This window comes from Labrus bergylta, chromosome 20, assembly GCF_963930695.1.
Source record: "Labrus bergylta chromosome 20, fLabBer1.1, whole genome shotgun sequence".
NCBI classification, from domain to species: domain Eukaryota; kingdom Metazoa; phylum Chordata; class Actinopteri; order Labriformes; family Labridae; genus Labrus; species Labrus bergylta.
Window position 1 is genome coordinate 9,379,630 of NC_089214.1, and position 26,749 is coordinate 9,406,378.

At 39.5% G+C, this 26,749-nt stretch overlaps 2 protein-coding genes across 17 annotated transcripts in view; one reads left to right on the forward strand and one right to left on the reverse strand.

The window, feature by feature from the left end:
* The first annotated feature begins 737 nt into the window (after nt 1-737).
* On the forward strand, nt 738-7,887 carry LOC109993133 (clavesin-1). 2 transcript variants are annotated; one of them, XM_020645944.3, is made up of 8 exons: nt 738-1,046; nt 2,208-3,187; nt 4,305-4,475; nt 4,590-4,708; nt 5,549-5,723; nt 5,889-5,999; nt 6,145-6,368; nt 7,611-7,887. In XM_020645944.3, the coding sequence occupies exons 2-8, from the start codon at nt 3,086-3,088 to the stop codon at nt 7,687-7,689; spliced, it is 981 nt and encodes a 326-aa protein (XP_020501600.1). In that variant the 5' UTR covers nt 738-1,046; nt 2,208-3,085; the 3' UTR covers nt 7,690-7,887. The 2 variants fall into 2 exon arrangements, with proteins under 2 accessions (XP_020501600.1, XP_065805261.1); XM_065949189.1 differs by having other exon boundaries at nt 1,033-1,169.
* Nucleotides 7,888-9,993: 2,106 nt separating this feature from the next.
* Nucleotides 9,994-26,749, reverse strand: part of unm_hu7910 (un-named hu7910) — a 29,909-nt gene continuing 13,153 nt past the window's right edge. For 8 of the 15 annotated variants that reach the window (XM_065949176.1, XM_065949187.1, XM_065949181.1 and 5 more), the window contains 22 exons: nt 22,275-22,328; nt 21,406-21,528; nt 20,939-20,983; nt 19,890-19,925; nt 19,079-19,120; nt 18,578-18,607; nt 18,438-18,470; nt 17,997-18,032; nt 17,838-17,885; nt 17,291-17,389; nt 16,745-16,786; nt 16,525-16,610; nt 16,298-16,384; nt 16,064-16,214; nt 15,659-15,795; nt 15,456-15,554; nt 14,219-14,308; nt 13,008-13,145; nt 12,779-12,914; nt 12,304-12,395; nt 11,566-11,699; nt 9,994-11,227 (listed from right to left, as the gene is read on the reverse strand). In XM_065949176.1, coding sequence (XP_065805248.1) covers nt 11,077-11,227; nt 11,566-11,699; nt 12,304-12,395; nt 12,779-12,914; nt 13,008-13,145; nt 14,219-14,308; nt 15,456-15,554; nt 15,659-15,795; nt 16,064-16,214; nt 16,298-16,384; nt 16,525-16,610; nt 16,745-16,786; nt 17,291-17,389; nt 17,838-17,885; nt 17,997-18,032; nt 18,438-18,470; nt 18,578-18,607; nt 19,079-19,120; nt 19,890-19,925; nt 20,939-20,983; nt 21,406-21,528; nt 22,275-22,328 — 1,889 coding nt within the window. In that variant the 3' untranslated portion in view covers nt 9,994-11,076. Of the gene's footprint in view, nt 11,228-11,565; nt 11,700-12,303; nt 12,396-12,775; nt 12,915-13,007; nt 13,146-14,218; nt 14,309-15,455; nt 15,555-15,658; nt 15,796-16,063; nt 16,215-16,297; nt 16,385-16,524; nt 16,611-16,744; nt 16,787-17,290; nt 17,390-17,837; nt 17,886-17,996; nt 18,033-18,437; nt 18,471-18,577; nt 18,608-19,078; nt 19,121-19,889; nt 19,926-20,938; nt 20,984-21,405; nt 21,529-22,274; nt 22,329-22,383; nt 26,697-26,749 lie in introns of those variants that run through there. The other 7 variants (XM_065949185.1, XM_065949182.1, XM_065949178.1 and 4 more) reach the window with 6 other exon arrangements.

Below are 26,749 nucleotides of genomic sequence, written 5' to 3' on the forward strand. Positions count from 1 at the left end.
GTCAATATGAGTTTGTATGCTTGCCTCTGTGTCATTTAGTTTATCTATGTGTTTTTTCTTATGACATTCTCTTAAGTGGTTTATTTCTTGCTCATCTCAATTGATAAACTACAGATTTTACAAAAAAAAACAAACCCAAAAGATAATAGCCTATGTTTCATAACTGGTATAAAGTTCAGAATAAATATAAAAATAAATATATATGTATGTATATTCTTCTGTGGGTATGTTATCTTAAGTATTGATAAACATGGTGTTGATATTTGTTAAGATTGTGCACCTATTTGTTTCATAGACTAAGCAAATTAAGAAGGCCTACATATAATTAATAAAGGAGCAGGTGATATTTAAAAGAAGCCCTTCAAGAAAAAGTTAGACTTAAACCTTACCTTTTGGGGCGCCGATGGTCATGTAGGTACGTTGAGCCCAATGTGCCAAGGCTATACTGTAGTCCTGTAGCCAGCAGCCCAGGTTCAAGTCCAACCTGCAGCTCTTACCCCCCCCATGTCATTCCACACTTTCTCTCCCTGATTTCCAACTTTATCCAGTGTCCTATCAAATAAAGGCATGAAATCCCCCCATTATTCATAAAAACAAAAACACTCTTTTGACTTCAATATGAGCTCATTTAAACACATGGAATAGGCCTGTGACTAAATCGCAGCTGGGTTAAACCATTATTTTGAAAATCATGACCGGACGTCGTACTGTTTACGTTGCAAACTTGTCAGTTTGGGAGCATCCTGACGTCTTCTCGGAGCACAAAGTGAAAACGCATCATCGTCCTCCTCACACGTTACGATGCCCACACGGATCCACAAGGACAGGCTTTAATCCCCTCTGACTCCCTCAGGGACATTTTGTTTCTTTTAAGGATTTATTTTTTATGCGTTTTGGTTTTTAATTTTCAAAGAAACCTCTTTTGTCAGCGGGATACCGATGGCCACCTCCGCCACCATCCCCAGCATCAGCACCACCACCGGAGGGCCGTCGGGCCAGCCAGGACGGCCGGGATCCAACCAGCACACCTAGCAGCTCCCTCAGCTGTGGGTATTTTAAATTATTTCCATTTTAAATTAAATTAAAACGTACAGAACCTGTTTGCCCGGATAAATCCCCTCACTTGTGGAGGATGTTCTTACATTTTTGCCTCCTTGTGAGGACATTTGGTGAGCCTACTTACACGCACACACTGCCTACACATTATAAGTGTCATTTCTATTATGAGCTGTCAGTATTAGACTGTTTTAATCAATAAAATGAGATTTTACATAGAAATTTGACCTAATTGTATAAGCAGAGTAACATTCAGGCAGCTCAGGTTGTGTTATTTTCCTTTATGTTAAATCTCAGAGCTTGAAATGTAAAATTCAGCCCCAAGGGACCTTCAAGTGCCTCTGTGGACATCTGACACAATTAATGCAAGCGGCAGATGGGGTCGAGTTGGGGGCGGGGGTTGGGGTGAATGGTGGAAAGGCATGGGGGTCATCTGAGGCTCAGACCTCCATTATGAAATGGAGATAAAGAAAAGATAAAAACTACCATTGATTGAATGGTTGAGCAGCAGCAGAAACACAAACCCATGCATTATACCTCTAGTTTACTGACTTTACAAGCAAGAAGTAAATGTCATGTTACAATCACCAATATTTGAATGATCTATAGTTTTGAAAATGCAGAAGCTTTAAAAAATGTCATCTATTTAACAGGGCAGGATTAGTAGAGGAATGAACCCATCAAAAATTGTAATCAAACTTCGACATCATTTTCCAAACTGTACAAATTTGTTTGTACTGAAACACTGCCAATATATTTAATTTAGACTGTATGTAGAAGGTTGCTTGAATTTTTGATGATTGAACATAAGAAATTACCCAACTTGTGTGCCTAGAGTTTTATAATTTTCTATTGTAGGAAGCTAAAATGTCCTTTATTTTTTGTCTGAACCTGCAAAAGCTACACCTTTTTCTGATTTTAAACTACAATAAAGTGCAATTTAGTAGATATAATAGGCAGAAAATGTATAATGTAACCTTTTGGCAATGCAGTTAACCTCCTCTTGTCTAAAAATTCTACCAGCCTGTCAAACACAATGTGCACTTTTTTTTAACGGCAGAACAAGAAATACTAATTACATTGGTAGCAGAGATACCTGCCTCATTGAAGAAATGCCATGTATGTCACCTGTGCTTTCCTCTCTGTATCAGGCTGAGGACCTCGGCATTTGACGATCTGCCTTAACTGACCTTTTTCTATTCTGACGGGTCACAACCTCTGTGCAGAACAACAGGACTCTTCATCATCATCACTAAGCCTCCAGCTCTGAGCAGCCAAACATGACGAAGTGGAGCATCAATGTCGTCTTATGAAAACCTGAAACCAAATTCTGAAAAATGACTGAGAGCAGGAGGAGGCGGAGGGAGGTGTGAAACGCCAAACGGAGAGAAAATCCGGACAAATAGGATGTGGATTTGGCATTTACTTTTACCCTGAATGTGTTGTCCATTAAAACACGTTTATGCCATGACTGAAGTTTTGTGACTTTAAAACTCTTCAGCATACTCAGCGTTTCAGTTCAGCATCAAAAACCAAAAACAGGGATCAAAGCTTCCAATAATGTAGAAGTAGACAGCAGAGTCGATTGTTCATTCATAAGCTGTTTCTGTTGGACAACAGTCCGATAAAGACGACCACGATTGTCTCTTCCTGACAAACCCTGGGATTTTTTGAGGAGGTGAAACTGTTCTATTCAAGTTATGTTCTTTCAAAAATAATCTGGAATCTAAAATCAAAGACATCAAAAACAAAGACAGCAAATAAGATTGTTTTATAGTTTAGAGGTCAAAGACTCACTTTACTGACTGTTTCAAAACCAAATCAAAAAACTGAGCCACAGAAGATTGTACAACAAATCAATCAGCAGAAAGGAACTGTCTGGAAATCTTCATCTTGGAATTTACAGAAGTTGGAATAAAACTTGACAATCCTAAGACATAAAAAGTGGAAAACAATCTCCCGATTGTGGGTCAGTAGTCTGTGAAGAAACACATTTTGGACATTAGGAACCACATCAGAGTGAGACCCCATGATGACCCATCTACACGCCGGTCTGAGCTCAGAGACGACGGAGAAGGCTCGCTTAGAGCTGAATGAAAACCCAGACACTCTGCACCAGGACATCCAGCAGGTTTGAAAACCTACAATGTTTAACTAATGTCAGCATACTAATGGTAATATTCAACCCAAAGACAAAATGAAACTTTTAAGGCTGTAAAATAAATCAAACACTGAAGAACAAAAAAAGAAATGCAATACCTCAAGTTGCCGCTAGAGGCAAGCTCCAAAAGTGATTTTATGCCAACTGAACCCCAATACTGTTATTTGACACAAAAAAAGTGTTGCTGCAAGAGCATGGCAAACTTTTCCTGTCTAATAGTTCCATCTCGCAGCAACAACTTGATCATTCTGCTTTAGCTAGGCCATTTTGTTTGTTTACACCCGTAAATTTTGCGTGTGCGGAGCATTCTGTGCTCTCATTGGTCAATGTCACATAACGGATATGACAGCAAAGTATCGTAGAAGGCAGACAAAAAATACAAATTTTTTAGTCTTTCTGTCAGCAGGTCATGAGGCATCCCAGATGTAGCCTTGATTGTTGTTCATAATGACACTACAAAGGATAAATCAATTGACTTGCCAAACCCTACGTCTGCCGGATCAGGCTGTATTGGTGCATATAATGTGTTGTCTGATCCCGGCATAACAAGCCTTTACTACAATTATTTTCTGGTTGTGTTATTTATATGTTAGCATTTATTAGCAGATTTTGGTCCCTGCTTACAATACTAGACTAGTTAGCTAGATCCATTATGATAGTCAGCTAAGGAAGTGACATCGGTCATTGACTGTATAACTTTGGTAATTTATCATTTTCTTAGTGCTCACTCCTCTCAAGCTCCACCTTCTTATCCAAATAATACTAGCTTTTCCCGGACTCCATAAAACCAAGTTGCAGCAGCCAAAATTCCACATCCAAAGTCCAGTGCTTCCTACTTAAACCTAAGAAAACATGTGTTTCAAACACCAATTCATATACAGTAAAGTTTGGGCTTTCAGAGTTTTTAAGGGGATGTTGTCCAAGGTTAGTTTCCTATTTTGTCTGGTTGTCAATGTGACAACCATAAAATGTCTTGCTTTAACTCAACTGTTTTCAGATTACATTTCTCACTCAAGATGTTGCAGTAGAGCTAAAGGTGAACTTAATGATGCCTTCCGCCTTTGTTTTGTCCTGTGTTTACATCAAGGTCCGGGACATGATTGTCACACGGCCCGACATTGGTTTTCTGCGGACCGATGATGACTTCATCCTCCGTTTCCTGAGAGCCAGAAAGTTTGACCAGGTGGAAACCTTCAGGCTGCTGGCCCAGTACTTCCAGTTCAGACAGCAGAACCTTGACATGTTTCAGAGCTTCAAGGTCTGTTTGAACTGTTCAAAGAAAAAGATTGAGGCCGAAAAAGTTTACAATAGTTCTTGAAATACTCAGCCACCTAATAAGTGGGCTTCTTAATTGGAGTAAATTGTGTTACAGGTTGATGACCCAGGTATTAAGCGGGCACTGATGGATGGTTTTCCAGGCGTACTGGAGACTCCAGACCAACATGGCCGAAAAATCCTCATCTTGTTTGCCTCCAATTGGGACCAGAGCAGGTAACAAACAAACACACACACACAAACACACACACACGCACGTTCACAACATAGGTTATACATGTTCTACATGCTCATAAACAATTAACAATTAATCTGTTAATAAATGTCTTCCCCCTGAACCTAATGTTAAAAGGTAGGAGGAATTACGTTTTTTTTCCCAGGAAGAAGGGAGGTTTTACTATGTTATGGTTTTACTAACTATGTTAACACCTCAAGGGCCCGACAACATGGGGAATACATGTTGGACACAAACACACATACATATAGTAACACTTACCCTGATCTTACCCTTTCTAAATCAAGTCATCCCCTATAAAATGTAATGATTTAAATAGTGAGGTTTTTAGTTTTTTCCTCCACAAGAAAGATGAGTCCCTACTGTGTGACTTTGTAAACACATTAAGGTCCTCAAAACGTAGGTCATGCACAATGCCACTCACACTCATATACATCAATTATTCATTTAAATATTAAATGCAAACTTTCTCCTTGAAATTTAATGATTAAAGGTTTGAGGAATTGAGTTTTGTCCGCACAAAGAAGGCAGGTCCCCACTATTTGACTGGGTAAACACATTAAGATCCTCAGAACACACATTAAACATGTTGTCCCACACACATTAACATGTCTGTCTATTGATTGAAATGAACAAGGAGCCTAATGAGTCAGTGCTGTACTTACACTATAAATAGACAAGAACACAAAAAGCCGATTGAGTCCATTGTTGTAGTTAAGACTCACCGTCACAGCCTCTTTAACTATTGATTAGCTGTTGATGAACACCTACATACAAGTTGTCTTCATCTTACCCTCATCCTTCTTCTCCCTCTTGATCAGGAACTCGTTCACGGACATCCTGCGGGCCATCCTGCTGTCTTTGGAGGTTTTGATAGAGAACCCCGAACTTCAGATTAACGGTTTCATCCTCATCATCGACTGGAGCAATTTCTCCTTCAAACAGGCGTCCAAGTTAACCCCAAACATCCTCAAACTGGCCATAGAGGGCCTCCAGGTAAATAACAACACAAACACCTGACCTCTGAACACCTCCTCGTCTTCTCCTGGACTCCTCTTATCTCCTTGGTTCTCCTACTCATTTAACTTTCGGGTCTCTTCGACCTACCTGTTATTGCTTTGTCTCCTTCAAACGTTGTCTTTCCTCTCCTCGTCTCCTCAGGACAGCTTCCCGGCCCGGTTTGGAGGAATCCACTTTGTGAATCAGCCATGGTACATCCACGCCATGTACACCATCATTAAACCTTTCCTCAAGGACAAAACCAGGAAGAGGGTGAATCTCAATCATCTTTCCTACTATCTACTTTTATTTTGATTCCTTTATCTTGTTACGGAGTTATCTACTTGTCTCCTCCCCTTCTTTTTTTGCCCCACCCCAATTGTCTCTTTTCTCACTTTGTTTCCTCTCCCTCCCTCAGATCTTCCTTCACGGCAACAACCTGAACTCTCTCCACCAGCTCATCCAGCCTGAGTGTTTGCCGTCGGAATTTGGCGGGACTCTTCCTCCGTACGATATGGGAATCTGGGCACGAACATTGCTGGGACCAGACTACAATGACGAGACGGAGTACACGCTGACCTATGACGCGCTGCACGTCAGGGAGAACTGTGGAGGTGGAGGAGAGAAGGACATGATGAAGAGGTGAGGCGATGGATGAAGAGAGTAGTCTGGGTTTTACTCAGTGGTGTAGTGGTGGCTGAAGAAGTGGGTATACTCTTCATTTTGCCCCTAAATGTGGGACCCGTTCAGCAGAGAAAAAAAGGCCTCTGTTTAAAATAGTGACATGTAAGATTCCTCTTTTACATTCAGTTGGTACGTACTAGTCAATTAGAGACAGAGTAGGGAGGGTCATCCCTTTACCATTCTAGGAAAAAATTCCAGCAAACTACTGAATATTGTCAGTTAATCATGAAGTGGTTTAGAGGAGATTTAGAAGTGGGTATATCCTTTGGAGACTGAAAAACAAGTGGGTCTACTCTGTATACCTGCATATACCCTGCACTGCACCACTGGTTTTACTACAGTTTTGAATTTGATGAAAAGAGACTGCTAATTTGATATTTAATGTTCTGTAGTTTACCTTATTTACTTTCTTTTTTTACTATACTGAAAAAACTTGAAGTCCATGCAGTGTTTAACTAGGAGCTAGTGAAGCTGCTAAAGAATAGGAGTGAGGTGATTAATGGAGGGAGTTCTGGAGATGATGCGAGCAGCAGAGTTCTGGACCAGTTGAAGTTTGTAGATGGACTTGAGAGAGAGACCGAAGAGAATGGAGTTGCAGTAGTCAATGCAGGATGTAACCAGGTTGTTAACGAGGATGTAAAAGTACGTCCACAAAAAGTTGTTGTTTTTTTTGTCAGTGATAGGCTCAGATTGACTGTTATATTTCAAATAGTCCACATCTCACTCAATATTTGTGAAACACAAAATAATATGCACAAAGGGAAATAATCAAAGCAGCAGCAGACCAGCAACTTCTGTGTTCTGCGAGGTACAACTCCTTGTTTTCTTAATGGAGTCTCGAGATTGAGGTAACAGCTGTTTGTGGTTATAAAAATCATCTTCATTCAAACAAAAAGTCTATCTCTTTCTGTAATGTTGTCAGACACATAGAACAACAATCTCAATTTGTCAGTTACAAAAACAACAACTTTTAGTGGACACAACATGATCGAGAGCATTGTCCACAAAGTTTTATATTGAAGCCATTACACCCTGATTCACTGCTGCAGGCTGAAGAAATCATCTGGAGAAATTCAAAATGTTAGACCACCAGATATATAAAAGACAGGACCGAAGTTTAAAAATAGTGGAATTCCCTTTAATGTAAAGAATGTGAATACTTTTACTTGATATCACAAAGATTGTGTGTGTGTGTTTCAGGTCTCAATCTGCAGTCGATCCAGAAACTCTCCGGCCAACAGATCGAGAGACCAGCACACCTCTACTGGCCCTGGACTGAAGACACACGTATATATATATATATATATATATATATATATAGTGTACCCACAAACACACACATGTAGATCCATCAGCACACATGTACAGACACACAACACACTTCTCAAAGGACAAAAACACACAGCAAAAACACTTAATCACACCCATATTCTGTCTGTATTTAGCTACAGGATTTAAACTTGTGTCCTAATGACCTGAACTCTGAACTTCCAAAACAGGACACATACCAATACACACAAAGTCTGTCCTGTCTCTGAGCCGTCTAATGCCTCCCAGCTGAGCCTCTCTCCAGCCAGCAGCATCTGTCCTGATGTCTACAACGACACACTCTGAAGGGTGTATTTGTGTGTCATCTGACGTCAGTCTGCACGACCATGTGCTTCAAGTCTTTGTGAGAAACCAGGAGGAATGTAACACCGTTATTGCATTTCACTAGTAATGGTTCTGATTATTGCTGAGTCAGAAACATGAAAGATGTAGTGAAACTCTTATTAAAACCTCGCAGAACAAATGTGACGGCACGCACGGTTAGCTAAGAATTCAATGGTTAAGAACAAACAATTACATATATGATAATATCAACAATTAAGATCGCTTCGGCTGGGTTACATCAACAAGGATTCATTAATAACAAAATAAAGTTTCATCTGAGTTTATTATTATTTAACACGATAAAACAAACTTTACAAGTTAAACCAATAAAGGTTGGAAAAATATTTGGATTTATCCAATTTATTCACTCATATTATTTACCTTTTTCACTTCTATTTGGTGGATGATAATAATTTGTAGCTATATTTCACCATAATGATTCAAGAAAGATGCTTCTATGGAGTCAGTTTATTATAAGCTGTGTTTTTTTGTAGCATTTTAGCTAACTGGAACCTGTAAAACTATGCCAAATGAGCTATTAGCAGTTCATGTATGCGTCGTACAATTTGATTTACAGATAACTATCACTTGGATTGCTTTTATACTGTAGAGAACTCAAAAAGGCAAGTCTTAAGAAGCATCTACTGGCTTTCTAACTCCCCAACATGCTTGGATGTTTGATTGGAGTCTCAGAGCTTAGAACATTTGTTTTGTATATTATTTCAAATTAATTCTACTAATAATAAGTGTCATATAGCTGTGAAATTAATGGTGGACACTACTTGAATATTGGACAAAAATGTTTGCATCAATATTTCGCTCTAATTTTGTCTGTGACTCACTTTTACTGCCCCCTAGTGGCCTAAATGTATTAATGCAGCTTTAACGTTTCATTGAGTTTTTTTTCTGTAAGGTCTGTGGTGCAATAGGAAGACAAAACTTGTATGATTTGATTCATACTTAAGGATCTTTGTTGGTGTAACCCAGCGTTAAATTCTAGAAAAAAACATTAATGTTCACTGTTTTCTGAGCTGTGATTGTGAATATAAAATTTAAGTTTTAAGTTACTTTCAGGTTAATGTGCGGTACTCGCAGGACGGCTCCATTACTTCCCTTAAGTTTTTATCTTCCTGCTGGAGTATTTCTAAATGATGTCTTCTTTTGACTTTGTCTTAAATTCAGAAGAAGAAATAAATCATTAAAAGTGGGATAAAAAAAATCCATATTAGTTATTGAAGAAAGGATGGGAGGAAGGATGACTTGAAGGAAAACTCACTTTGGTAGAATAATGTCACATTTTTTCTTTCATGTTAAAACGACAAAATCACATCAACAACAACTGTCAGAGGCAATTCAAACAAAAGGACGGCACTAGTCACAACACTTAAACGTGATCAAATGCATGAAAATGTTCAAAACTGTTCTACCAGAGTGAAACATGTCTTTCTCTAAAAGTATTGTATTTTGAAGAAACCACAGGATGCCAAATTTTCACTTTAACTTTGATTGTGAAGGGAGAGATTTTTTTTATTGAGTCTAAATTATTTGAAGATTGTATATTATTGTTACAAGTATTACCACACTGCGAAAAAAGTGGCACACCTGGCCGATCTTATCCTGAGATAATCCAAGTCAATTCACTTCAATTTCTTTTCTGAAAACCAGAAACAAAACCAACATGCCAACAAGTTCAACATAATTTTGAGAAGAAGGAACACTTGCAGACTGATAATTTCACTTCTTTATCTCAAATAATGTGAAGTATGTCAAATTTAAAGGCCATGTTTGTCATTATTTTTTGCAGCGTGTTTGACTTGTTATCAGGGCTACACTAAGCAGTGTTCTGGTCTCCACTCGACTGTAATGTAATGTATTTCCTTTCAATGAATGTATAGAAGTAAACATTTACACCAACATGACTGTGCTGTGATTCATTTAATTAGAAGAGTTTTATTTTAAGGAATCTCTAATGCAACAGTTCAGGAAATAAATAACACAGACACAGACCCTTAGATCTGGTCACTTATTGAAAAGTATTACTGTATGTAACATCCATTAAAGCTACACAGCTGCTACACAGCTGCTGGTAGAAAATGTAATCTTTTTTTTTTATCATTTAAGTAGTTGAGCTCCAAAATACATGAAAAATTATGATTTTTTTTAAATACTCACAATTTTCAAGTTTGAGGTGAAAGTTTTTATATTAATGTTACATTTTAAACATGTAGAGCTGCAAAACCTTCTATCGTTTTCTGCTCGGTCACATTGAATCACATAACACCATTCAAAGTCTGAGAATAAGATGGGATCATTTCCAAAAAGAAAACACATTTTTCTTGTTTTTGCCATTTTTTTTCCAGTATCTTTATTTTTAATATAAATATAAATCATCTTTAATAACATCTTGTGTTTCTTGGTTTCTGTGCAAAAGTGATGAAAAAGTGAAACTAAAAACCCACTGGATAAACTGAAGAAATGCATAGTGGTTCAAGCTAAAATTAAGGCTCCTTTCTTATTTCATAAACAAAGACATTTAAACAAACTTATCAAGAAAGATAAGTGAGGTTTCTTCTCAAACATTTAGTGTTTTCTTAATCACAATTTCTCCCACTTAACAATGAGAAACCGTACCACAGCATCAGGGGGCGGGTTTCTGTTTGAGTCTCAGTAACAAGCTGGAAAATGTTCTATGATATCAGATTTTAAAAAGTCAAATATTCCACATTTATTAACCCTGACGATGAGCCAAACTGAGTTAAGTTATGGGTTAAGTCTATATCAGGGCGTAAACACGTACCTTGTGTAGTTTTGGTGAAATAAAGTCAGTAGTAAAACCCAGAAAATATCCCCAGTCTGATGTTTTGATCCTTCGAATGTCGATTTTTGTAGTTCATCAACAAATGGGATTCTTCTCAGACATTCAGTGTTTTTATCCACAGAAGAAGAATCAGAGGGTCCGATAAGTCCTTCATACTGTTCTTACTAGTTCTGCAGTCCTCGGTGTGTTCTGGATCTAAATCGGGCTCAAAGTTTGGCGCTGGTGAGCCGTTAGCTCTGGGTGCCACACGTCCACGATGAAGATGAGGCGGTAACTGTCGGCGTCCTGCCACACCTCGTGCTCGAAGGAGTCGTCGAAGATGAGGACTTTTCCCTCTTCCCATTCCCTGAGACACCGGGGGGCGAGGACAAGAGAGGTTAGCAGAACCCTTTACTGAAGCACACTGCATTATGGGTAATTCACTCAAACAAACCAGGATTGCAATTAGGTTTTACTGTCTGGTAAGCATGAAAAAAGTATGCATTACATTGTCTTATAAGCCCATCTGGTGAGTTGTGAATAACCCTGAGGTCACAGGTTTAATGAAGTTATTATATCAAAACTCACTGCCATATAAAAATACTTAAAAAGCTGTGAGGAGAAAGAGGAATAAAAAGAGGAGGATGAGGAGATTGTTGAGAAAGGACGAGGAGGATTAAAAGTGAAGAGGAAGAAGAGGAGTACCGTGTCTGGTCGGTGCAGCGGATCCTGCAGCCGTGTTTGGGGATGACGAGGCCGAGGTGCATCCTCAGTCTGCAGTTAGTGGGACCAGTGTGAGGCCACACGTGTGTACCTGGTTGCATCACTGAGAACTTTATCTACACACACACACACACACACACACACACACACACACACACACACACACACACACACACACACACACACACACACACACACACACACACACACACACACACACACACACACACACACACACACACACACACACACACACACACACACACACACACACACACACACACACACACACACACATTAAAGCGCGTAACATAAGCAGATTAAAACTAGCTCATGAGATTATCATTTTAAGATTTCCTGCTTCAGATGGTAAAAGCTCGGGCTTTACTACTTTGTAGGTCCAGACAGAGCTCAATGAAGAGATGGTGGAATTCTCTATACTGTTTCGTTTTTTACATTTTTATCTCATGTACCCCCCACCTCAGCTTTTTATACAAATTTCAAATTTCACTCTATTTGGTCACCCGTAGACACAAGCAGCCCTGCTCTACACTCCCAGCTGTTTCCCCCCCCAAGATGTACTTTTGTTTTGTGGTTTTGGAGCAGCCGTGCCTAGTCATCAGAGTCAAGTCGAAAAGCAGGAAATACTGATTTAATCCTTAATGTGGGCCTGGTGAAGTTAAGATATGTGTGTGTGTGTGTATGTGTGTGTGTGTGTACCTGTCCTCTCTTGCAACCTGTAGCTTCAGGATATCTATCCAGCAGAGCACAAGTCTTTGGGACACCCTGACATGAAGTTCCTGCTTTTTTACCTAAACAGGCCAACAAAAAAAAAAAACACCAAAAGATACATTCAAGCATTATTAAAATAGAAATTAAGAATTATATTCACACAAAAAATGTACAGAGAACAAAAACACATAATGAATGTTCCTTTAGTGCAGCTTCTTATCAAAATTGTGAAGTACAAACTTTTCCTATCTTAATTAAAACATTTCCAGCGTTTGATTTGAAGGTCATCTTTTACACTATGCAGAATTCCACTGTCACATTCAGTTATTTATGGTAGGTCCCACCTGCATCGTCCATCTGCTGCCACCCTTTTTACTTTTAAAAATCTAATCGTTTTGAAAACAAACTGTACCGGTGGGGTAAGAATGGTCTGTATTGCCTCATGCATTTCTGGAGTGTGTACCTTGTTGCCAGAGTGTGTACTGCCCCCATTCTCCCTTCTCTCTCAGGTTCTCCTCCTCAGGTATGAACAGTCCCGTGTTTTGGTCAATCACAGCCAGAGCCTCCTCCCTGATCGTCTTCCAGTTCCTCTCCAGCGTCTAGAACATCAGCACAGCTCCAGTTCTTTAAAGTGTTAATGAATGCATATACACATGTGAATACAAACTCCCTTACACACACACACACTTTACCTTCACCAGATCCATGTAACCGGTCTCTTTAGGCGTCCACCAGGGCTGAGCCTTCAGTCCGTCCACATTGTAGAGAGACCTCTGCCACACCGAGGCGAAATGGCCGCGTTTATGACCCAGCTCGTACCAGTGATACGCCTGCACAGACGCACAGATAGACACTGATAAATACTGTAAAAGCGTTTTGTTTATAAAGAAAGACAAGCTTACATTTGGGACTTTCGTGGAGTTAAAACAGAGAAATTCTAAATCCCGAAATATTTGGTTTTCTGCCATCAAAGATCAAACAACAAAAACTCACCATTGAGAATCTGGAACCAGAGAAAGCTTGAAAAATGACTTTGAGTAACTGGACACTAATAAAGCTGATTCATTGTCTCATAATTGATTGTTTTAATAAAATAGAAAAGAGTAATTTGAGGTCACTTTAGACTAGAGGATGTTTATCGTTACTCTTTGGCACCTCCAAGTGGCCAACATACATTATTGCAGGTACAGATGTTAAATTACCATATTTTCCTTCTTGATCGTGATTCTGTCTTTTTCTTGTCATGGGATGCAAACAAAAAAAATGTGGTTTTGTTGTGACGGAGCTGCTCTGTCACTGACTGCAGAGAGCACACACTCACACACACATACTTACACACGCTAAACTTGTTCTGTCTATGCCAGCGTTCCTATTCACTCAGTTAGTAAACATATTATATTATAAAGATTTTTTATTTTATTAATTACAAATTAATTTATCTGGTTTGACTTTCAATATTTGTATTTATTGTTATTTAATTACCTTTTTCTTTTTGTTAAACACAGTTTACTTGACACCAGACTTTGTACACGTTCCATTTGAATGTCCTGTTTCGAAAATTACTGAACTTAAAGTTATACCCTGTGCACCTGTTGGACTTAAGCCCCGTTTGTGTTACACCTGGGCTTAACTTTAACGCCTAGGACGGAGCAAGAGTAAGTTAGAAAATCAGACTAGTATCCGAGGTTACACAAACGGAAAAGTTAGAAAACATAATAAGAAAAACAGGATGGCAGCGCGTCTTGTGTAGAGCACTGAAAAGACGTTAAAACGAGGGAGAGTCACCTGTGATCAGAAAGCTTTTGTTTTGTCAGCTCCTGTATTTCTTAGAAAGTGATGAATGTACCAGGCAGGTATGAAGCCATAACTGATGTGAGTTTGTGTTTTCATGTGTGCTACTCACGCTGTTGTCTCCGACTCTCTGCAGAGCGTCACCCAGGTGGAAAAAAAATCGCCCGTCGTCTGTCCCCGGTTCACCGGACTCCAAACCCTCCTGAAGAGACACAGGAGGAGAGAAGGGAGTTTTTCAAGTTGTTTTGAGGGTTTAAATTTAAGTGTTAAGTTTAAATTAAATGACAGATTATAAATTACAGCACTTTATAGTCACATTAACAACCTGGATATGAAACCTGGTTTCTCAGTTGTGTTTAATCAGCTTTAGAAAGGGGACATGTGCAGGACAGAGTGTTTTTATGTCGTTATCTTCCTGCTCTGATTTGATCTAAACTTTTTGTCTTAATTCTATTTGACCTGCTGCTGCTGGGCTCTGATTGAGAGAAAACCCAAACTGTCTTTGATATCAATTGTTTTATATTCCCTGTGTGGAAAACAATTATATTCATAATATTCATGACGAATGATATGCTCTGTGTTCCATGACAGTGTTTGTGCTTAAACAATGATGATATAACATATATTATTGTGTGTTAGAAATCCAGGAGGAGTAGAGGACAGTGAGCCCCTCTGGAGGAGGAGTAGAAGGAGGGGTTGTGACAGAGAATACCCCGGTCAGGAGAACCGGTTAAAACTGGATCATACAGGCGGAAGCACTGCATTATAAGAATGCCCAAAGACGTAGTGGAAAGTCCTAAAAGCTAAAAAGATGATGTTTTGAAGCCATTTTTCATTTCTGTTGCCATGGTGAATAAACTCAGTTTATTGAGTTGCTTGGCTTGGATGGATACAGTGAACTTTTTATGCGCCGAATAAGGAAATGTCCAGTGCTTACTTTTCTTGTGCCATTTTTGGGGGTTTGTACATGGAGGAATTATGACTGTTAGAGAAGAAGTTCGACTTACCTTCTGGCTCTGACCTGGATTTTTGTCAGACACAACACTTTTTAAATCTTTTTCTATCCTGTTGTTCTAAGTGCTTATTGTCCTGTTGTCTTTAAATCAGTCTTTGTGTTAGTTGTGTTGTTTTTATGTTGTTGTTTGATTGAACAGGATACATTTAGACTGGATTGGATATTATTCTGGTTTCTTTTGGTAAATTTTTTGTTTGTATTTTGATTAATAACAAGCAGCCTTAAATTTATCAGTAGAAGAACAACGGCTCTCCTTCCTTCCTCCTTTTTTTTTTGCATCTAAATATTGCTAAAAAAAGTCTTCACAAGCATACAAAGGTGTGTGTGTGTTTACCTTCAGGTATGGTATACTCTCTGCTATCTTGTTCTCTGATTTCAGGATGAAGCCGTAGTGAACTTTGGCAAAGCCGTCATCAGGGGCGACCGCCAAAACCTATAAATGAAGAAGAACCAATCAGTTTTCTGGAGGAAGGTTATAAGAACCTCTGTGGTGGAAGAAATGACGTGTGTTTGCTGAGGACATAGACACACACACACCTCCTCATAGACCTTCTTGGCTCCCTTGTTGTCTCCCAGCAGCAAGTGTGCAACGCCGAGGTCGTTCTTCAGACCGATATCCTCCGGAAAGATCTGAGTCAACCTCTCCAGAGTCGTCAGAGAGCCTCGCATCCGTCCTGAGAGAGAAAAAGGAAAAAAAATCCCGAACATTCAAATTTTAGGAATCTTTACACAAATCCCAAACACAGGCTTATAGACGAATCCAAAAATCATCTAGAAGTTGGTTAGCTGCCATCACTACAATCAGAGTCTGAAATTAATGCATTCCTTTTTTTTTGTATCCCGATTATCCACATTTGGGCGATCTAAAGAGGTAATTGCTAACAGTAAGTGAGCAGTATTGTTTCTAGAAGTAGCACTAGGTGTAGTGTAAGTATTTGTTACCCAAGAATTGCTGCCTCTCTGCTCGTTTCTTCAGCGCCGCTCTCAGGAGGTCAGGGGTCACGTCAGGGAGCTCAGCGGCCTCTCTGTAGCTGTTGATGGCTTTCTGCAGCATGTCGTTACTACGCAGCTTCTCTGCCAGGTCGTCCTCCGTCTGTCCACATATTTAAGAAACAACATTTAGATACAGTACCAGATCACAGTACAGTTGTAATGTGTAGTAGTACTGTTTAGTACCTGGGCCTTTCCGAAGCGAGCGCGGGGGCTCTGAGGATGCTGCTGAACCAATGACTCGAACGCTCTCAATGCCTCCTCCAACTTACCCTGAAAGCAGGAGAACGATACATATCAAAATATATATAAGTCATCAGATATTTGATACTGACAAACAGGTGTCATGCATGCTCTGTAAAAGTGCAATGTGAGTGAGTGTTTTCAGGAGATCTGCAGCATCATGTCTCTACCTTTTTGCGGAGCTTTTCTGCAGCGTCGATTTCTGCTTTGATAGTTTTATCAAATTTATTCAACAGTTTTGGTTTCTTCTTCTTTGCTGGAGGAGAAAGAAACATACAAAATGGGAGAGATGATAAAAAGTTTAGAGAAGTAAAATGAAGAAGCCGTGTGAGTGACAGGGCTCAATCTGAAATGATACACCTGCTTGTATGATTCATTATCAGTTTTTACCTTTTTCTTTGACCTTTTCCTCAGCCTGAGTCTCTGTAGTTCCTGTGACACAGCAGATGAGACAGACTGTAGCCCCATTTGTGCATATTTTTGGAGTTTAAATGAATAAAAAGATAATTGAATTGCTCCAGTATATTTCTTCAGCCTGCAGCAGTGAAACAGGCTGTAACGTCTGCAACATATGTCAAAGTGTGTCCAATAAAAGTGGTTGTTTTTGTCACTGACAGGCTCAGATTGTAATTCTAGATCTATACAGAGACAGACCTTTTTGTTAAAGAAAAAGCAAAAAAAAAACTAACATCACTCGCTTCAAAGCCACCAGACTCCATTGACAAAAACTGTAATTTTATTTCCAGAACTCAGGAGTTGTTGCTCTACTTCAAACTTGATCGGTTAGTTTGTGTTATTGTGTTTCAGTGATTTGATGTGGAATTTTTATTTTTTTGTTTGACCCATGTCCCATCTGTTAACAGGGAGGAGGCGGAGCTCATGACCTATACCGCAGTCAGTCAGCAGGGGGAGCTCTAAATATTTGTGTGTGTTTACCCTCAGCCTCTGCACTATTCCCGGCCACTTTAGTAGTTTCACTTTTTGGTTCTGGTTCCACTGGGGGCTCGGACTGGTTCTCTGGCTCTTCCACCGTCTCTGAATAGACAAAAACAACACAAAGTTTATTGATATCATAACTTTATTTTATATAACTTCACAGAGAAAAGGATATAAAATATTTGTACTTCCATATGAGATTTTATTTGTTTATTTATTTTCTTTCCCATGAAACCAATTTCCTCCAAAGTGGCTCAAAACATTTACATCGCCTCAAACCCAAAATTATTCATGAAATTCTTCTGTTTTCTCAAGAAATATTCAGGAAATGAAAAGACCTGGTGAGATATTAAAACCTTAAAAGGAGCGGGATGGAGCGATGCATGACTGGTCTCAGCAATATAAACGCAGCAGAACCAGTAAGGCAGCACGTGTTCAGGAAGAACTGCATTTTCTAGATTCCCTGAACTTTATTTAAAAACAGGCAACAATAAACCTTTTATTATGATTTAATTTATTGCTTTTTGTCAAAGCATCCACACTGTACCTGCTTCCTGTGTGACTTTGGAGCTGGTCAAGTATTGTGTGGAGTCCACTGCGAAACAAATCAAAAAAGAAAATATATCAGAGTCCATTGTTCTTACTGTCGTTAATACAACATACAAAATACCTCACAACTTTTTGATTCGCGATCTGTTGGACTCACCTACAGTCTCCTCTGAGGGGCGCTCCTCCACTAGAACTACAGCACAGAAAAAAAATTAAAAACTCAGATTTTAATTCACATTTGTTCTGCTTTTTTTATGATTTAATGATACAAAGACACATTTGTAAGGATTGTAATTTTTTTGTCCCTGATAATGTTAACGTTTTTAAAAGCAAACTCAACTGTTTATTGTTTTTATTGATTTTCTGTGTAAAGCACTTTCTGCAACATTTTTTTTTCGAATAGTGCTTTATAAATAGAGTCTGATTGAGTGATACCTTTTTTCCTTTATTAGATAAGACAGCTGAAGAAAACCCGGAAAAAGAGAAGAGAGTGGATAACTACATGCAGCACGGGGCCAAGATTGGATTTTGAACCCTCGGGGGCTGCGATGAGGACTAGCTCATAAATTACATTTTATATAACTGTACAGTTTCTCACCTCCAGTGGTGTCTATGGTTCCATCTTTCTCCTCTGAAACAACAACGTAAAAAGCATGTCAATGCAACAAAAGTGAATTATTATAAAACATATTAAGGTTTATTAAAGGAAGAGGACAGAAAAGATGAGTCCTTTCTTACCATTAGGATCAACGCTGTCTCTGGGATCATCTGTTAAACAAAACGTTTATTTAGATGATTCAGTAAAGGTTCATCATAATCTCAGACCACTTTGATGTCACAGAGTTACAAGACAATTATATCCGATTTGATTCTCGAGAGCTTAGATCTGATTCAGGGAAAATTCATTCAAATATGAAACGATTTGGTATTATTCGATTCAAACTCTTCTTTCGAGAAGATTGTAGATATAGGACAGTGGATAGAGCTGGAAATCAGGGAGAGAGAGAGAGAGTGGGGAATGACATGTGGGAAAGGAGCCACAGGTTGGAACTGATCCTTGGCCGCCCTCTTTGACGACTGTAGCATCCGCATATGAGGCACACCTACTAAACACTAAACTACCAGCGCCGCCCCCAAACCCCCCAATCTGGTATCTTTAAATTTATCGGATTACTTTTCAACAACTGGTTTAAAGTCTAATTTCACTTATAAAAGATGAAATGAGAGTGTTAAACTTACGAGGCACAAATTCTTCTGACAACAGAGGCAGGGGAACAGCAGCTAAAGACACCAAAACACACAGGTTAACATCCATGTTAACACACAGGTTAACACACATGTTAACACACATGTTAACATACCGTACATGCAAACATACATGTTAACACACATGTTAACACACAGGTTAACATACCGTACATGCAAACATACATGTTAACACACATGTTAACACATATGTGAACACACATATACATAAACAGTAACGTGGATTATTATGTCAATGATATGGAGTCCTGCAGGTCAGAATTCTCTATACTTTGATACTTTTTGAAACCATGCATTTTAAAATGTTATATCCTCTCTGTTTCTTTAATTTTTTCGATAGTATCAAAAAGTTGCTGCAAGAGAAAGAGAGAGAGCAGTGTCTGAATTGCAGGAAAATGTAGGTTGCCGACATATTTGTCCCTGACACACCAAGCAGACTAAAGTAGTGGTGATGAAAGCCGTCTGTGGCGCCGCCTCATGTCTTGGCCAAAAAGTTGCATTTTTAGACACAGTGCAGGCGTTTGGGTGTCTAGGACTTCTATTTTTGTTGCGGTAGTATGGAAACAGGTATTGATTTTGATCGTTTTATTTTTACTAGACTCATACTGAAGTTTAAAAATCTGCTATCGTGACAACCCTCGAGCAGACTGATTCTATAAACTGATCGGCTAACGATAAGATGCAAAGAACTTAACATGCAGAAAACACACACATACAGACACACAGACACACGTCTAAACACACTGTGCTGCAGCCGCTAACTTGGAGTGAGTGCAGGACCAACCTTGGATTTCAGACTCCACATCGTAAGATCTGGAGCCTGCATCAGACACAGACAGGAGGAGCCAGAGTGTTACCTTTATGACATCATCATCATCATGTCAGCTGTTCACAGCGAGGGCAGACAGCAGGTAACAGGAGCATTCACAGGCAAAAAGATGCAAACACAGGCAAATATACAAACTGATGCTGGAAAGAAGTGTTTGCAATGGATACAACAACAGGCCAAAAGTATGTGAACAAACAGCAGCCTCTGTTTGTGTGTTTTAGGTCTTCCTGACAGACGTTAAATCTGCTGCTAAGACACAAGCAAAAAGTGAATTCAAAAAGAAAAGGCGCAAAAGAAAAGGTCTGTGTGACTGTAAGCTGTTATGGCACTCTTTTAAAATTCACCAGACTCCACTGACAAACACAGTCAGACACAGGAGCTGTTTTCTTAATGTGGCTCCAACTGGATTATTTGAGTTATCGAAGAGTTGTTTTAAGAAGTTAGTTTGAATCCTACTGAATATTTTTCCAACACATGATAACACACTAAACACGAAGCAATCTAGGCAGCAATAGATCAGTATTTCCTGTTCCAGTGATGTAATAGAGTTTGGTTTTATTGAAAAGAGTATATCTGTAGAGATCCTAGAGATTCTGTAATGTTGTGAGAGCAATCGAAGCCTGTCAGGGACAAAAACAACTTTTAGAGGACACACTAATTGATCAATGATTACATTGCAGCCTGTTTCACTGCATCAGGCTCATTGAAAACTTTTCTTAGCTAAAATCAGTTTAGACCCCTAATATGTCAAACAATATGGTCTAGGTTTATATATACCCACATTACCCTTCCAACCCTTCTTTATCAGGAGACCAAATCAGGAGAAAAGACGCATAACAAGTTCACATAGTTCTGGCCAGTTAGAGTACCCGATGATAACAAATGAAGCAAATAACTGAAGCAAACAAGGCGGAAAAAGGAGCATTCAATGTTTAAAGCAGTGATACAGACAAGATCCACAGAAAATCCTTTTTCCATCATAAACATTCACACAAACTACATACCTTTATCATCGTCACCAAGGACAGGAGAGCTGCTGCTCTCTGACACTGACAAACACAGACAGTTAGCAGGAAAGTCAAAGAATTCTGATTTTAAACAAAAAAAATACACAATATGCAATAAAAACAGAAATAAATACAATGTTTGGATCTGTACGTCGATTAGAGTAAACATTATAATGGGGTTATTTATTTCTTAAAATAGAAATATAATTTATACATCTAACTATAAATTAAGCAATATCGAATATATCAATATCACTTTAATTTTTTTGTCAATACATGATTGACAGCGTACTATGCGTATGTGGATATAATGAGCTGCATTTCATGATGCTTGGAATTAAATATAAACATTGTGTCAAAATAAAAAAGGCCACATTAAAATCTGCTGAGTAACTAAAGTTACTTTATTTGAGATTCAAAAAAAAACTTTTGCAGAGTCTGCACTCAATAAACATGTTCCACACCTGATGCAGTATCCTCAGTCGGTGTTTCAACTGATGCCTCTGTTGGCTCCGCCCCCTGTGACTCAGCCGCTTGCTCATTGGTTGTTTCAGCTAAAGGCTTGCTGGCGTCTTCTGGTTTTAAAACTAGGAAAAAGGACAACAGAAGATTCAACCTAAAAAAAAAAACATTTGTGCACTTTGTAACTCGTAGTAGTTTATAAATGACTGCAGCATACAGGGTTTCAAGTTATGATCATTTTAATTACATCATTTAATCTGTTGATTGTTTTGCATTCAGTTATTTAGTTTTTTGTGCGTAATATATTTCTTAAAACTCATTATTTTTCAGGTTTTTTAGGTAAACATTGAAACTTCAAATTTTGATGTGCCATTTTTTTACTCTTAGTTTGAAACTGGCTTCACATGAGTTTTTGTGCAAAATCATATTGTGCACTTACACCTCTGTAGTAGTTTATTCACTAATATTGTGTAATATATGTGAATATGGATTATCTTCACACCATCCCCAAATCAAAGTACAAAACACATCATATACAGAAACTTTGTATCCTGCACATCCTGTGAGACCACAACTTTATGAATGTCTGAAAGTGAACCAGGGTGGAGTTGTTATAAAGCCTCAGTGTGTGTGTGTGTGTGTGTGTGTAGCCGTCATTCCAGCTTTGTTGGTGTAACAGATTTCAGTCGTTTAGAAGAGGTCAGGTGAGGCAGACACGCCCGCAGGTCTGAATTCACAAGTAAGAACAGGGTGACACAACAGGCTGGATTTCTCAAGTATCAGGTCTGTGTGAGATCGATTGTCTGGGAGACAACAGACTGCAGTGTGTGTGTGTGTGTGTGTGTGTGTGTGTGTGTGTGTGTGTCCTTACTTGTCTTGTCCACAGGTGAATCTCCCACAGGTGATTTCTCTGCTTCCTTCAACCCTGTTTAGCGGTTCAAGAGTAAAAATCAGGCACAAAAGCATATTGGAACAACTGTGTATAAAGGATGCACAAGTCAACAAATGACTGCTTTCACTTTTTAAATATTGAAACAAAGACAATAAGTATGGGGAATCAAAATGTTTTTTTTTTGTAATGTGTTTATTGGAAACACTCTTAACGCAATTACGATCTTTGATTTATTGAGCAGCCGTACTAATATGGTCTCTTTTGGCTCCAAATAACTAAAACAGTGAGTGCAAAAAGGGATTCAGGGGGTAGTACTAAAACCAGTTGGTTGTATGAATATATCCAGGTTAACAAAATAGATTTTCATAGCCGTTCACTAAACTTAGACAATGTCACACTGAGCTACAGAACATAAACAGACCTTATTTGCACACTGAATCTAAAAACTTGGCTTATCAAGAAACCAACACAATCAAGACGACAGCAAAAAAAAGAAATATTATGTCAATGTGGGTTTACAGTTGAGTGACATTTCCTTTAGGAAAACAGTAGATAACCTCATTTTATAAACTTCTATGCTAACATTTTATTTTCTTGTATCGAGCAGGAGAACTAACTTCAGGCCCACAGGAGCAGCAGTGAGGAGGTCAGGAATTTCAGGAAATAAAAGCTGAGAGGAGCAGAGTGTGAGAGCGAACAGAAGAGGAAGCTGTGGTGGAGAGAGATAACACTGAACAGAGGAGGAGGATGTGATGTTCATTACTCAACCTTTTAATGCGGAAGACACGTTGAACAGAGTTACACAGAAACCACTCTACAAATTACAGTTGTAGAACACGATCATATTTCAATTACATTTAGGGGGAGGACAAAAGTTTCTTGTTTTTAAAAAACAAAGAGCCATTTATAGAAGAGTTCCCCACATTCTGAAGGAAAAGCTGAATTATTGAAGGACTACGTTTTGCACGAAACAGCAACAAAATTGCAACCATGCCCTATGCAATAAACTCAAGGCTGCACAAAGCTGAATTTCATAAATAAATCTATGAAGAAGTCTTTTAAATGAGCTGCTTGTTCTTTTAAAAAAATAAGACCATAATTTGAATACGCTGTGACATAATCAAATACAGTGAACTCTCTTGTAGTGTATCTGTGTCTTGTTAGACGACTCTGTCACCGTCATACAATATCAATCACACACTGATGGGAATATAACAGACAAAGTGAGACTTGAACAGCCAATGTTGTAAAACAGTCCCTCTGCATTGTCCCGAGTTATTTAAAGGAACACAAAATCTGATTTCATTAAATCCGCATTCTTGAAAACTTCAAATAATCCATTCACAATATGACCAAGGACTAAATACTAAATGATCCATCACACAACATTAAAGCATCGCAAGATATGACAACAGATTTGAGTCACATCACAAATCTGCAGATTCACACATAATTCTCTTCAAAATAAAATTAAACTTTGTGATCAGCTACTTCAACTCAACATGCAAAATGAAGCAAGAGGCTCCCAAGGGACACAGGAAACAAAAAAAGTTTGCAGATTTATTTTCTTGTAAATGTTTATTACACAAGGTGTAAAATGTCACTCTAAAAAGTATTTTTCTATTTATTATTATTATTATTTTTAAAGATTTATTTGGGCTTTGGCTCAGATTGTCTAGGTCAGTGGATAGTGTGGGAAACAGTGAAGAGAGTGGGGCCTCGTGCATCATTTTCCTGTGGTACTGGTGTTTCGTTTTTTGTGTTATTACTACTAAAGCATCAACGTTTCATGAGCACACCTTTTTGTGTTTCATAGTTGAAAGGCAGCCGCCGCCGACAGCTTCACTGCTGTAGCTCCCTCGAGTGTGCTTACTGAGGTTTTACACTCAGACACTGACAGCAGGGCGGGTTATCTCTCATGAACTAGAATGTAAAAATGTTTTTAAAACCAAACGTTCCCAGACAAAAGCCAGGAAAAGTCAAGAAAAATCTACATTTTAAGGAAATGAAAATCACCAGACGAGTCGACGGAGAGTATGAAAACAGAAGGAAGAGAAAGTTTCAGCCATACTGGCAAGACTGCGAGAGTTGGCTGGAACACCAGATGCAGATTAAAATGTAGTCTTTTGCCAAATCTGCTAATCAATGGCAACAGATGTAGACAAGTAAGTTGAGTATAGAAAACGTGATGTCGTTTTGTTCAGGTAAAGTAATATTCCTGGGCCAGTGGTTACAGTGGTGGGGCCAGTGATCTTGGAAAGCCATTGGCTCAATTTCCCTTCATGTCAATCCCTGACATGTTAATAACTCTAACTAAAAGAAGTCTGCTGAGATGTTAAGTTGCAGACTGACTTTCCTGCTGCATCTTTTGTTTGTCTCTTTAATCTGTGACAAACTTATTCACCCACACAGTCATGTTAAGAGATGTATTTTTTTAAGAGAAGTATCTTGCATATCATATTTTACTGTGACACCCCTATCCCAAGCATTCTTTAAACCCTCCAGGCAATCACAGCTCTAGCACCTTTTTTAAAAACCGTCACTTTGTGCTGTGTTTTCATTTCTTCCTCCCGCCTGAAGCCGTCTTCTCCTCCACTGCTGTCTTTTCTCTTCTAACTGTGGACACACTTGCTCGGTCACTCTTCTCTGGAGTCTTCAGCAGAGTTGTGTTTGTTTTCCTCTCATGGAGCTCTTGTTTCTTCATTTGAACCTTAGCAGAATTGCGTTCCTTCTCTGCCCGCTCTCTTGCCAGCCTCTCTGCCTCCATCTTGTCCCGGAGAGCCTTTTCTCTTGCAAGCCTCTGCTTCTCCATTAGCTCCTTCTCCTTCCCCTGCCTTTCCTTCTCTAGTCGCACCTGTTCAATTCTTTCCTTCTCCCGGGCGACTCTCTCCCTTTCCTTTGCCACTCGCTCTCTCTCCATTCTTTCCCTTTCTGCTCTCACTGCCCTTTCCTTCTCCAGTCTTTCTTTCTCCTGAGCAATTCTTGCCCTTTCCCTTGCGATGCGCTCCCTCTCCATCTTTTCCTTCTCTTTTGCTATTCTCTCTTTTTCCAGTTTTTCTTTTTCTGCTCTCTCTCTTGCCACCCGTTCTTTTTCGACCCTCTCTCGTTCAATCCTTTCCTTCTCCCTCGCTATTCTCTCTTTTTCTTTAGCAAGTTTCTCCTTCTCAAGTCTTTCCCTTTCTTTGGTGATGCGCTCCCTCTCTAGCCTCTCTTTTTCTGCCTTTGCTTTAGCAATGCGCTCCCTCTCTAGCCTCTCTTTTTCTGCTCTTTCTTTGGCGATGCGCTCCCTCTCTAGCCTCTCTTTTTCTGCCTTTGCTTTAGCAATGCGCTCCCTCTCTAGCCTCTCTTTTTCTGCTCTTTCTTTGGCGATGCGCTCCCTCTCTAGCCTCTCTTTTTCTGCCTTTGCTTTGGCGATACGCTCCAGTTCTAGCCTCTCTTTTTCTGCTCTTTCTTTGGCGATGCGCTCCCTCTCTAGCCTCTCTTTTTCTGCCTTTGCTTTGGCGATACGCTCCAGTTCTAGCCTCTCTTTTTCTGCTCTTTCTTTGGCGATGCGCTCCCTCTCTAGCCTCTCTTTTTCTGCCTTTGCTTTGGCGATACGCTCCAGTTCTAGCCTCTCTTTTTCAGCTCTTTCTTTGGCGATGCGCTCCCTCTCTAGCCGTTCTTTTTCTGCCTTAGCTTTGGCAATGTGCTCCCTCTCTAGCCGTTCTTTTTCTGCCTTGGCTTTGGCAATGTGCTCCCTCTCTAGCCGTTCTTTTTCTGCTTGTTCTTTGGCGATGCGCTCCTTTTCTAGCCGTTCTTTTTCTGCTCTTTCCTTAGCAATTCGCTCCATCTCCAGCCTCTCTTTTTCTGCTTTCTCTTTTGCAATTCTTTCCTTCTCAAGCCTCTCCTTTTCAAGTCGTTCTTTCTCCTGTTGTTCCCTCTCCGCCTTTTCCTTAGCTGCTCTCTCACGTTCCTTCATCAAGCGCTCCCTCTCCACCCTTTCCTTCTCTGCCCTCTCTTGCTCAAGTCGCTCCTTCTCCTCTTTTACGGCCTTTTCTTTAGCAAGCCTCTCCATCTCCTGTCTTTCTTTTTCTGCCCTCTCTCGAGCTAGCCTCTCTTTTTCTGCCTTCTCCATTGCTTCCCTTTCTGCCTTCTCCCTTTCAATTTTTTCCTTCTCCTCTTTCTCCTTCTCCACCCTCTCTGCCTCTCTCCTCCTCTCCTCCCTCAGTTGCTCCTGAGCAGCCTCCAGAGTCTTCACTTTGAGTTCCCACGCCGCCTCCCTTTCCTCCTCCTCTTCAGCTAGAAAGGCCCTGATCTCGGCAAGAGCGATGCGAGCTATCCTCTTGGCCTCCATCTTCTCTTGGATCTTTCGCAGCTCCTCCCTGAGAGCAGAGCGCAGCCTGGCACCTCCCACATGGGGTTCTAAGGTTGGGATTTAAGGTGGTACTTTAACCATGTCATGATTGAGGAATCTC